The sequence below is a fragment of the Pezoporus flaviventris genome, unplaced genomic scaffold (genome assembly GCF_033815535.1).
Source record: "Pezoporus flaviventris isolate CSIRO_AGI_PZ_B2104156 unplaced genomic scaffold, CSIRO_AGI_Pfla_v1 ptg000002l, whole genome shotgun sequence".
Lineage (NCBI taxonomy): Eukaryota > Metazoa > Chordata > Aves > Psittaciformes > Psittacidae > Pezoporus > Pezoporus flaviventris.
The window spans coordinates 54541891-54555050 of record NW_026892550.1 but is presented as its reverse complement, the minus strand read 5'-3'; the positions used below and the strand labels follow the sequence as shown (position 1 = coordinate 54555050).

The following is a 13160-nucleotide window of genomic DNA, read 5'->3' as shown; positions in this document are numbered from 1 at the left end:
TAGCTGTCAAAAAATTAGTCTAAGCTTGGGTTTCAGGTCTGACTATAGAACCATTCATATGCCTTAGGTCTTTAAAAATTACAAAGTGCCTGCCAGGATCTGTGTTTACATCCTGCTGCAGCAGAGAAACCAGTCAGAGTATCCACGTGGTGAGATGTGAACCACCACACACCCTACCTCCAAAGCTGGTTTCTGAACCATGTAGCTGCAGCTGTGGGGGACTGTGCCCTGTACAACACGTATGAGAGAGGCAGAGATCATTAGCAGGAGCCCTGCTGTGCCTGAGTACATCCAAGCTGCTTTAGGCTAGAGCAGGCCTAAGTGCTGCCAGCTAAGGCCCAGGCAGAGCATGTACTTGGTTGGTTCGTCGTAGTCTGGCAGCTCTGCATGGCACCACACTGTACAGGCTGCATGTGCAGGAAGGTCTGGAGCACACATCCAGCCAGGAGGGCAGGAAGACATTTGTTTTATGGACCAGCTGGATTAGAGAAGGACCTTTCCACTTGAGACAAACTACATAGATCGCAAGTTGAAAAATAACACAAATACTTTCCTCTTCAATAGGCAATGACATAGAGGAATCGCAGCGTCCTTTCCCAGGCAGAATAAATGAGTCTATAGCCACAAAAGAATGGAATACATTTTTTTATGATCTTGATAATTCTGTATCCTTTTTCAAAGGCCTCATAAAACAACCAGTGAAGTTAGTTTCTAATCTTGATCAATGTGAAGATGGATGCTGAGACATCAGCTTACTACTAAGAGTGTCCTCTTTGTAGAGCATTAATTATCTTTTGTTCTTTTCATTGTACATCAATACTAGCTAGAAAATTGTACAGACTGGAACAGCATCTGCTCTTATTACCCTTTGTGCTAACTGCATAAAAAACCCGGGAACATTTCTCTGTAATTATTAGTCTTACTCTTCTTTTATTCATTTGAATTATTTCTGAAAGTGTTATAACCTTCTTTTTCCTCTATTTCAGCACTTTTCAAATACAAAAAGGGAAAACAGAGTGAAAGTCCATCCTTAGCTATTTAAAACAAGATTGATTTCTTTGTAAAAACACCTCTTACTTGGCACGTGTTCTGTGTCTGATGGTCAAGCCAGTTTTTCCTCCAATTTAACACCAGATTTTAAATATAGTTAACTTTCTAGTATGTTGTTGTCATGTGTAAGGTTCAAGAGTGATTTTTCTTCACAAAAAAATTGTTATGAAGAAATGCAGACTTTACAGGTGTGGGTTGCATTCATGACACTTTTCATTCAAAAAAGAATTATTTAAAAATCTCAAATCCTATTTTTCCTGTATCTTCATAGCAAAATACTTTTACTTTTCCATTCAAGGCAGCTTTTCATTTTTTAGGAGTTCAAGAATGAAAGGACCTTTCTGGGTCATCCATACCAGTTCCATCCTTCCTTTATGCAGCAATGCACAAAGCATCACATTTCTTTCTAAGATTTAAAATACTGTATTAATAACTTAGGCCATCACTCAAGGAAGAGCACTAAGTGAAAGATAAGGGAACTTAATACTGCCTTTTGTGAGTAAAAGTGAATCTGATAGTTATCTACTCCACACCTCTTTCACATTTATAAGCAAGGAATTATAAGAAATCTGATGATCTGTGTGTAATTACATCACATAGTTCTTGCACTCAGTATTTATTTTAGGGGTTAGAGGTTAGCAGAATATCAATAAGAATTTGAATAATAGAATTTTAGCAAATAAGTGATCTTTCACTCAATATTTCCCTTTGAATATTTTTTCTCTATGTGACATACCAGTACCACTGCACTGCTGAGCCATCTGCTTCCCAACAGGCACTCATTTTCCATAATTGAAGAAATTCAGAAATTCTGCCACTCCAGCTGCTCATTAACCAAATGAAGATTACCCATCTTCAGCCAGAGTAAATTTGTTCAAAAGGGTGACATCAGCTTATTGCAGCTGAGGATCTGACCCCAATTCAGGTAACCAGCTAATGGAAAAGCCAGGTAATTTCCAAATTCAGCAGTCAGCAAATACTTCATCATTGCTGGTTTTGTGCCTTGTCCTTGTTTTAGGATCATGCCGTATTATTACAAATCAGCAGCATTTCACAGAAAGTAAATCAGGAAAACATTCTAATTCATGTTTTATGAATTTGGCTTCTAGATCAGACTATTTTTTCTTATAATTAATTTTCAAAGACAGTATTAAAAATTGGATGTCGTTTTACTGTAAACTCCCTCAGTATGTCCCACACTGCTCTCTTGTTGGCTTGGCAAACCAGTATGGTGGTCATGTCCAAAGAGATATATACAAGTGAGCTCACCGTGGAAATGACATAGAAGTAGCTACATGCAGACAAGTGATGTCAGCCACTACATGAAGGCATTATATAGAATTTAATATTTTATTCAGTAGACTGCAGTGAACTGCCAAACAGCTAGGTCTGATCTCAAGCCAGTCTTCACAGAGACTGGAGATATTCAGAACTATGGATTTAGCTCATCAGTTCCACTTTATGGGAGTAGAGGGATGTGTCGCTTAGCAGTCTCCTAGGTTAATACGTGGTCACATGAACCTTGGTATATGAGATAATCCAACTGACTAATCTTTCCAGTGGTTATGGGTCAAATTATCTAAGAATACACATAACCATATGCTTGCTGGCTGTAGTCATGTCAGTTATCACTAACCAAGTTTGTCTCTAAAGCTTCTGTGTTGTTTTTGTACTGCTAGCTGGGTATTCATATATTAAAAAAAAAAAAAATCCTTCCCTTTGCAAGAAATTTTCTGAAAAGGTGCCAGACACCAGAAGGAGCTTTTTCTACCTCTGCTAAAGATGAGAGTGGGAGCAAAAAAATGCAAACCATTAGCAGACAGAAGGCGTGCAGGCCATCCTTCAAATTTACAGAATTCATCACATTCACCTCTTTCTGAACATATCTGACTAGAATTGGTACATCTCCATGCCTTCTGACCTTTTCTTAAAGGGAACTGAGTAAGGTTGTTGTATTCACCTTAGCATTTTAACAGCAGAACCAGTCACTGTCACACCACTTCTCTACAGGGAAATTAATTGTTCTGGCAAAACTCTGGATGTATAGTTTAATATTGGCTTCAAATTTTAAAAATGAATTAGAAAATGTTGTTTTTTTGTTTTGGTTTGGGTTTTTTTTTCTTAATCTTTCTTCAGGAACACACTGAAAATTCATTTCATTGTGTTATTTTCATTTCTTTTTATTTCTCACCAGTATGGAACTTTCATTACTTTTGCATTATTTTATGGCACATCAATCATGATAGTGTAAAATAATACAACACATGGCTCTCATGGCATGAAAAATAACTCAATAGGAAATAATATTCAAATAAATGCACTATTAAATTTTAAAAGAAATTGTACTTGAAATATTTATTATGTCATAACTGATTGAAATATTCCAAAATTAATTTGCAATACAATCTTTCCCAGATTCTACCTCATTGAAAAATCAAGACACTTTTTTCACTGTAATTTGCAAAGGAAACAATATTTGGGATGTACACTTAAAAAAAAAAGAACACCACCTTTGACCAGTTCCTCTCAGGAAGAGGTTTAGGGTTTTGTTTGGATTTTGATTACCAGTTCTAGCAAAGATTAAGTATGTAGATTAGCTGTGAAATCTCTCTGAATTTGTCTTCTTTTTTCTGTCAAATGCCTGTAGAGTTTCATGTTTGCTTTTTTATTCATACACAGACTGGTAACATTTAAAATCAAGCAGTTCACCTAAGAAACATAGCTAATACTTAGCACAGGATGGTCACAAACTATTTAGGAGATTGTATGAAAATAAAAAGCAAGAGTGAAATAAACTCAAAATAAAATTCAGAGGAAAACATGTATTGGCAAAACAAGTGGTTCTATGAGCAGCAGGGCTATTAAAGCTTTACTTTCTACTAATAAAGGACCTCAAAGCCTTTTCCAGCCATCCCATAACCATTCCTGTGTCCCATGGTGTTTTCACAGGGCAAGAAACTGGACCTGTATTGCTGCTATGCACTTACTGACAGCCTGGTCAGAGGGTGCAGAAGTGACTCCTGGCATACAGCGGTGGTGAAAGCTACACTGCGCCTGTGCTCCCTGCTTTAAAACTATGCAACACAGCTGCCATTAAACAAGCAGGAACCTTCTTGCAGATGTATTTATATTTGGCCAGTAGGTCCAAAGTTATGTTGCAAGAACAGACAGGGAAAGATGGAAAGACAGCAAGTCCTCTGGTCCGTGAGGGGAAACAGGAAGCTGAGAATCAGAAAGGAATGGGAAACGAAGGTGATCTATGAGAACAATTAGACATCATCAGGTCAGTTAGAAATCTAAGTACTTTTCACAGTATCAAATGCAATGAAGACTTACTTGCTGTACTTCTGGTACAGATTTCCTGACTGTCACAATTTGTTCTCTTGTAACACAAGATCTGTATGTATTAAATAAGGAAAGCTTGCATTTTAAGGTTTAATTGTTTAAACATAGGCAGATATGTTGTAATGATAGCACTTATATATACTGCTAAACATTTACAGGCCCATTACTACATGGCTCAGGTATTTCATGTACAATCATAAGTCTGATTTCAGAAATAACCTGAAGTATGTTCTGATGGACCAGTAAATCATTGGCAGGAGTATTTTAATGCTACAATAATGCCTATATGAAATGCCATTATACACCTGAATTTCCATCATGGGTTGTGCTAACTCTTAGACTAATAAAACACCTACAGCTCCCTGCGGTCTTTTATTGCTCCAGTACATTCACAATTTGCAATAATCGGTGAATTATCTTTGATGTAATAAATTAGGCAAATGTGCAGCTGGGGTAAAATGTCATAACTTTGTTGGAAAAGAGGGCATTTTCACATTGGGTGGAAATCTGTCTCTATAGATACACATTTGGCAATATTCACTACTCTGGTAGCATAGCTGATTTTACCATTGTCCAGAAAGGCTTATGTTCATGAAGAACTGGAGCACAACTGGTGTCTCAAAAATGCATTTTCTTGTTTTCACTGAACTTTGAATTAAGGGGGGTTTTTGTTTGTTTTTTTTTTTTTGTTTGGTTTGGGTTTTTTTTTGAATCATTTATTATATCTGTTTCCATCTTCCCCCAGGATTAGACTTTTCTATCTAAAATGAAAGATGTATAAAACCTGTCATTTAAAGGCACTTCTAAGCTTTGGAAATCAGTATCAGCTGAAGCATTAGTCTTCTGTAATACCTTCTAATTCTTCAAATCACCCCTTACGAATGTTAAATGCCCTAAAGTTAAAATTTTGTCCTCTCCTCAGTCTCTCTCTTCTAGATAAATCAAAGGCTATTTTTCAGGTATTCCATTTAAAAAGCTGTATTGAAACAAGAATGGTGACAGCGAAGGTGAAGCAGAATTGAGTATGTCTAGTTGCTTCTCTTTATCTGAAACAATCTGTAGCTATATTGACATTAAAATGATGTAAATTTGCGGCAGAACAGGAAGAAACGAGTGTAATGCATTGCTTCAACAAAATTTGAATCTGTTTACCTATTTTATCATGTGTAACTAACAACTAAGGAAGAAAATACTACTGTCATCACCTCCAGCACTCAGGGGTAGCATAAGATTCAATTCTTAAGTGCAAGAAAATGCATAGACTTTATAACATGTAATGAATTTCCTTGCAGTGTGTCCCAGCAGGAACCAGATCCCTATTGTGCTGGATGCTGTGAAAACATACAGTAAAAGACACAAACCAAGAAAAGAAAGTAAAAAAGAGGGCATCCACAGCAATAAGCCTACATCCAGCTAGTTTTATGTCTGTGTTCCTTTACTCGTACTGCTGTGGGAACTCCTAGTCTGTGGGACTCAGCATCAGCATGTAGTCTTACCAGGGAAGCCTTCTCCTTTGACACAGCTGGTTATTCAGTCCCTCTGGGCATCTTTGGCATCAGAGGCAGGACATCTCTAATAGTAGATTGCTTGAATGAGAAAGATGATGATCTTAAAAATGAAATGCAATGAAATGAGGTCACTGTGGAAGTGCACAGGTTCTGCTCATTCTTCCCAAGAAGAATACAGAGTCCTGTGAAGTGACATATTACAATTGAAAGATTTAGGAAAAAAAAACAAAAAAGCAACAAAACAAGACATCAAAACGGGAAAAAACAAAAACAAAAAACAAGGCAAAGAAAATACTAATTTATTTCTTGGGAAAGGACTTCTTTAATAGACTACCCTAGAATGAAGCAAATGAGGAGTCTGATGTTAAAAGGCAATTTCCTGGTACTGCAAAGAGGTCCTTTGCAGAGTTACATTACCTATTTTAATGATTGCATTTGCTCACCTAAAATGAATGTGATATGTCTAACCTCTTAGTTATGATGTGAGAAGTTATTTTTATTTGCTAGAGATAGCTATGCAAAAGAGAGCTGGTGATGACTGTTCTTCTTAGCTGCTCACTTTCTGTGACAGAGCTGCAACCCACAGGCAAGAGTAATAGATTTCTGGTACTGGAGATATCAATTCTATATGATTTTGCTGTCATTCCAGAGTAAAACCACTGTATTATGAAGCCATAGTGAACAGATACAAGGACACTTGTTTTAGGTGCTTTACAAACAAAAATGCTTGTGAACTCTTTCAGAAACAGATAAGCCTTTCAGAGTAACCACAATGAGCTCTAATTCATCTTTGGCAAAAGATGCAGTAATACATATACTGTATTAATATTTAACTGCAAGAAGAGTTGTATATGCAAGTGACTGAATTGATGTAAAGACTTGTGTTATGCTGGGTGTGACAAAAAATGTGTAACAAAAGCACAGGCCATATGCAAGGGTCCTTTAATTTAAGAAAAAAAACAATGTTCACATGCATTTCATTGTAGGCATTGCACAGCATATCTACACTCATAAACATATAGTTTAATGTTCCTACAGTATATCATTAGCCACAAATACTCAACTAGCAGTAACTGGGTTTTCCAAAAAGATTTCAGTGGGAAAGGGCACTGGGTACATGAGAGCTGTTTTAAGGAACAGTTGGAAGTTACTTCCTATCACATTTGCAGAACACCAATTAAAAAAAGCTTTTTCCTGCACACCTTAGGAAGCAAGCTCTCTTCTGTAGGTCTTAAGAAGTGTTCTGGAAAGGAGAGCCACTGCGTAGTAGCCAAAACCTGAGCTTGCACTTCTGCTTATAGCTTAACTTGCAAAATTGCATAGCATGAAACTACTGAGCTCTAAGACTTTTGATGGGAAAAAGCTTTCCCTCCTGTTTTTTCCCAAAGGAGATTTATTCTGTAAAATCTATGTTGTGTAATACTTTCTGCCTTAAAAGCAACTCATGTAAAATTAATAGCATTGCACTATTTTTTGTGGAAAAATACTTTTTTACTACAATTTGAAGAAAAAACAAAAACATTATACAATGAATGCCATAACAGAAAGAGTTATGAGTTGCCTTAACAGCATTTATAAATCAAATCATAGCACATCAGTAATTTTAAAACTAACCTACATCAGGCTTTTTTGGAATAATGCACAAGTAAACCAGATTTTGAGTAACTATGTATTTTTCATCAGTTGTGGCCGATGATGAAAAATGTGGATTATTTGTTAAAAAATACAAAAAGGTATTATTTTCTTTCGTTTTTAAGACAATAAATTTTGTATGTTATGTTGTTTTCTGTAGACTTTTGGAAGTAATACAGAAGTCAGAATCCTTAGACATTTTGTGTCTCTCTTCAACTGAAAATATTTTAACGAGAAATCACTAATTGCATGCCCTACCCTCTTTACAGACAGACAGGGATTTCATCCACAGAAATTAATAAATTGTGAGGAAAAATGGCACTAGTGATCATCTAGGTTCACCTGCTGTTTTACACTGGCCAAAGAAGAGATGTATTCCTTGCTGAATACTTCTTTCCTACCTTGAGCAAGAAATCTGTATGATTCATGTTTCCACTACAGAACAGTACTGATGTGTATGTTGAAGAAACTGAAGATTCACCCAGAAGATGCCCAACTGTTACTTACCACCCCTTGACTGTCAAAATATGGGCCAAATTTCTTGGCTAAATTTGTGTAATTGTGGCCTTCAGCCTCCAGCTCCTGTAAGCTCTGTGCAAGCTTGGGTAAAGACCTCTCCGTTCTGAGAAATCCTCTCCTGGGCTGTAGAAGGATCTCAGGTCAGGCTCTCATGGCTCTGTGTATGGCTGAGCCCTGCTGTGTGTGAGCACACACATCTGCCTTCCTGGGCAGGAAGGAAGGAAGACCCTGCACTCTCTCATTCAAATTGGCCCACATACCCAGACTCTTGCCCTCTCATGGACAGTGCACAAAGCACTCCTCAAAGCGTAAATGCCTTTTGTCTGCCTGCTGCCATCAGATCAGAGTGTGGATAGTTCTGTTCACTTGAGTACAGTCCCAGTGTGCGTCCTCTGGGCATGTATATACTGCTTTTAAGGACAAATATATGGGCTTGTAGCAGAGGTTTAAATTAGCTTTCCCTACTAACTCCATTTTGGTGCCTTTTTTTCAGCTGTCAAATGTAGCCCCCTTTTGTCTGCAAATCACTGGTGCCTCCTGTCCTGGCAGAAGCAGCCTGGGGACATTTTGTAGAGTAACTGGAAAAACATTTTGAGACATGTTTGTGCTTCCTCCCTTCTCTCCCCGTCCCCAAAATTTGAAGCCTCTTTTCCATGACATCTCACCTCAGAACTGATTTCTGTACTGAGAACAAATGCGGGGGGAAAGATCTCACACTGCTATTATTTAGAGCACCATAGAATGGTTTGGGTTGGAAGGGACCTTAAATATCATCTAGTTCCAACCCTCCTGCCATGGCAGGGACACCTTACACTAGACCAGATTGCTCAAAGCCCCGTCCAACCTGACCTTGAGCACTGCCAGGGATGGGGCAGCCACAGTTTCATTTTTCTTTAAAATTCTTTAAGTAACTCACTGGAAAAACTCATATGCACCAAACTGCTAGCATAATATCATATCCATAACAGAAAAAGTCCCCAGAGTAGGTTGACAACATTAAATAAAAGCAATTATAGTCCTATAAATAATCTTATGTTCAAAGCATGCATGTGTAAAATGAACAGCCAGTGTTGCTGACTCTTCTGAATTTACTTCAAGTTTTACAAGATTAAGTATTTTTCTTCAGGACCCTGCTCCTGGGGAAGGGGGGATGACTATGGGACAAAATGTCTGGGGTTTTCCTCTTCTACTACTTTCTTTGAATAATTTTTTACTGCCTTTCCTGACAGTGGAAAAGCCCACAGTACAATGTGAATGTATCTTACAGGTTTAAAAAATTGGCAATACGTATGTATTCTGTTCCTTTAAGCCTATCTTAAAGATGGGCAGCATCTTATAGTAACCACTCAGTTCACTTAATGTGACTGATCCTTCCCCAAAGTATAAGATGGATAAGAATGCCAAAGGAAATAATGTTATTTTCATTTTACAGATGAAGAATTAATTCACAGTCACTTATGCTGGATTCAAAGCCTATAGATGTCAATTGATTGCTTGAGATCAAACAGCCAAACACCCCTCTTTAAATCCCTGGCACCGCACTGAGCACAAAATATCTTTTCTTTCTAAATACCAAAACTAGTTAGATATATCATCATTTTGCAGATTTTACAAAGCTTCCACTAATCTGAATAGGATTACTATGCATATGCAAGGGTGTCATAGAAACTAACCCTCTGGAAGCAGTAACTGGTATTTAATGACATAGCATTAACCATCTGGTCACTCTGAGTTTCTATTAGGTGGAGAAAGAAGTCTTCTCTCTGCTGTTACAATGTTGTCTGCCCCTTTAGATTTATTAATGTATATGTATAAATGTATTTGGTAAATCATAATAGTCTGAACTACTAATAAAATACGATAAAAGTATAAATACATACATTTTAAAATCTATGGTTCCTAGTCTCTTCTATTCTAAATCCTGACAAGTAATAAGTACATGCAACCCTCATAATTATCTTACAAACAGAAAACAGGCCTTAGAAGTGCCATGTTAGGTCTACATCAGTGTTATACTTAATTAAGCAGAAGATTATGCAAAATCCAGTAAAATGTTCTCGTTCGCTCTAATAACAAACTGAAGTGAAGTTCACCAATACTAACAAGTGATCATGTAAGTACAGAACTTCTGTACTTTCAGGGTTGTTTTAGGAAGGGCTTATCACAGCAAATTAAGGGATTTATACAACCAGGTGAATGTGCATTCAGAATCCAAACTTTTTAAGCAGTCTTGGAAATCTCAGTCTTGTACCATACTTGCACCAATCCCTTAGTGCTGTGAAGGTAAAATATAAGAAGGTCCATGCTGCTGGCCATAAACCTGCAAATTAAACACAGATTCCTGAGCAGAGACTTTCAGTTTACAGTTGTTATTGCTCTTCTGTGTGTATTTTATCTCTATATAGAGTACTTCACAGTCACCACTTGTAACTCTCTTTCCACCACTTCAGGGGCAGAATCCATGGTTTTGAGAGGGTGCAGAAAATGTTCAGGTCCATCAAAATTCAGAATAAAGATTAAAATGCAGGTCTACTATTGTCCCAGCAGACTACAGTTCTTCCATGCATCATGGAAGGATTCCTGAAATGTGGCTCTTTGCCTAATTCTATTTCTTTTAATATATTTCTTTTAATGACACTATAGGAAAGCTTGAGTTAAGAAGCAGTCTATGGGGTTTTTTGAAATCATACTCAGTATAGTATTTAGATAACTAATTTTTAATGACTGAGTAAATGCCACTCAATAAATTAAATAAGGCAAAAACTATCATTAGGACTGGTACTAATAGTCATCATATTTGTTTGACTATTTTGTGCATGTTTCCCTTTCGGCTAGGTTAAAAAAATTCTCAAAAACTGTTTTGCCCCATTAAGAATGAACAAATGAGACATTTACCTTTAGGCATACAAATAGCAAAACCACTCTTTAAACAATCAAGAACACTAGGAATCTGGTAGTATTTCACCCAGCATATTTCAAAGGCATTAAATTCAACATTTGAAGCCAACTTATCTACTGTTTCCAGCTGTTGCCAGTGAGGATAAGGGAATTTTTTATTTTTTATTTTTTTTTTCCTAGCAAAACAGTAAGTCTCAAAACTCTATTATGTTACTGAAAATTTGTGTAGTCCAAATAGATTAGGAATCATATTTTCATGGCACGCGAGAGCTCAGCTCTTCTGCTGAGGGACAACGAATCACGAAAACCATGATGAAAATATTTATGAAGCATTTTCTCAACTGCTCTTTACTGTGTTGTAAACTTCCTTCCCCCCCAGTCCTCTCATCCTACTTACACAATTAGACTGTAGTTTAGATTTTTTTCAAATTCACAATTTTTTTAAAAAAGCCTCTTTAACACTTTGATTCAAAATAAAATCTCTTAATATTGCCAGGTTTCTGCCCAATCTGATAGGTAGAGCACAGTAGAATGCATCTAGATACTAACAAGAAACCACAACATTGCAGAGATGCTAAACTTTACAAATGTATCAAAACTCATTATCCATTCTGAAGTAGACATTCACGTATCATGTTCCGAAATGAAAAGTCATCTAAGTGTCAAGAGACAGCCTAAGAGCATAGCTTGAGTCCACATAGCAGCCAGGAGGTCTCAAGGAAACCTGTTTTGGATTATTTGTAAAAATCCTGGAGAAAAACAGCCAAGGACTGTGACTAATGAGAAGTTTTTAGTATCTCCCAGAGAAAATATTGAAAGTATTTCTGTTACAGAATATGAGCAGAGCAGAGTGAAAACTGAGTCCCTGAACTGGCACCATGTGAACCAAGCACATTCCCACTATGCTGGAATAGTATACTCACCTTGTCCACAATGCAGATCTGCTTCTTGCTTTGCACATCAAGAATTTCCACTTCAAAGTAAGTGATTTTTGAATGTTTGAGCACTTGTGGTGGTTTGAGATTGCCAGAGGAAAGCGCAAGTTGAGAGAAGTTGAAAAAAGAGCGTGTGCCATTGTGGGACATGGATGGAGCTCCTCCATGAGCTGCAGGATCCCCCTTGTGTTCTGGAGTGCAGAGTTTCTGCCCCCTGTGCATGGTGTGACCCAGCAGCAGTGATCGTCATATCAACAAGGGACACTTCCAGGGGGAAAATGTTTCCTCCCTGCATCAGTTAAATACAGTCACAGACTGATGAGACACAAAAGGTCAAGTGGTGTTCCATTTTAAGAGCACTATCTTATTTAGCAGGAGTGAAAACAATGGCTCTGTAATCCATGTCTTTATTTAACCTACTATTGCGATGTGCTGCATTGCAGCCGCTTTTTTTTTAGTTTCTTTTTCATTTAAACCACCATTTGAAACAATACATCTAGAGATTCCCCATTAAAAGTCAGATCCTGAAATTCCAGAGCCCCAAAGGAATCACAAATGAATGCGGCAAATTCCACTGTTATCTACTGAGACAGATGTTTAAAGGTGCCCACATATACATATATGTGTATGTGTATATATGTATTTTTTATATGTGTGTATGTGTGTGTATGTATGTGCCCTTAGTAAGTATCTACAAAATTATATTTAATCTATTCTAAAAATATTTATTAACAAAATACCAGGAGTTCTTTAGCACAATTTAGCAGTTGCTTGCCAATAGAGAGAGGATCTCATACCTGCTTGGTTTTAGTACTATGGACTCTCTGCTATTTAATAGGGTAGAGCTTTCCTTGCAGCTGTTCCAGGGAAACCCAACTGAAGCAAAAGAAAAAAGAAATTATAACCATAACAGCACTAATTCAGGGCTTGGGTAATTTGACTGTTTCCTTATTCTTTCCTCACAATTCATTTTCACAATGCAAAAGTCTGCGGCAAAACAAAAGTAGCCTTAATGGTAAAATAAGGATTACTTAAAAAAAAAAAAAAATTCTCTAAAAGTGCTTCTGCAAACCTTGTTTATACTTCATTTTTCCTTGTATTGCTTTTTAATCGGATTTAATACAACTAGCAACACCTTTCCATCCTGAGATTCTGGGCTACTTAGGGTTACAGTGCTAGAAGGGCACCACAGATTTCTGAAGACAGGTTTTTCCACCTGAGACACAGAATAAGTTCTGAATACATTTCTATGTGGGAAGCTACAATCACTATT

General features: G+C 37.1%; 1 protein-coding gene across 2 annotated transcripts in view; it reads right to left on the bottom strand.

The window, feature by feature from the left end:
- TECRL (trans-2,3-enoyl-CoA reductase like) overlaps positions 1-12182 on the bottom strand; it is a 63562-nt gene extending 51380 nt beyond the window's left edge. Inside the window, exon 1 of one of the 2 annotated variants that reach the window (XM_061479191.1) lies at positions 11876-12182. In XM_061479191.1, the coding sequence (XP_061335175.1) occupies positions 11876-12109 (234 nt within the window). In that variant the 5' untranslated portion in view covers positions 12110-12182. The remainder of the gene's footprint in view (positions 1-11875) is intronic. The other variant, XM_061479182.1, reaches the window with a different exon arrangement.
- Between the last annotated feature and the right edge of the window lie 978 nt (positions 12183-13160).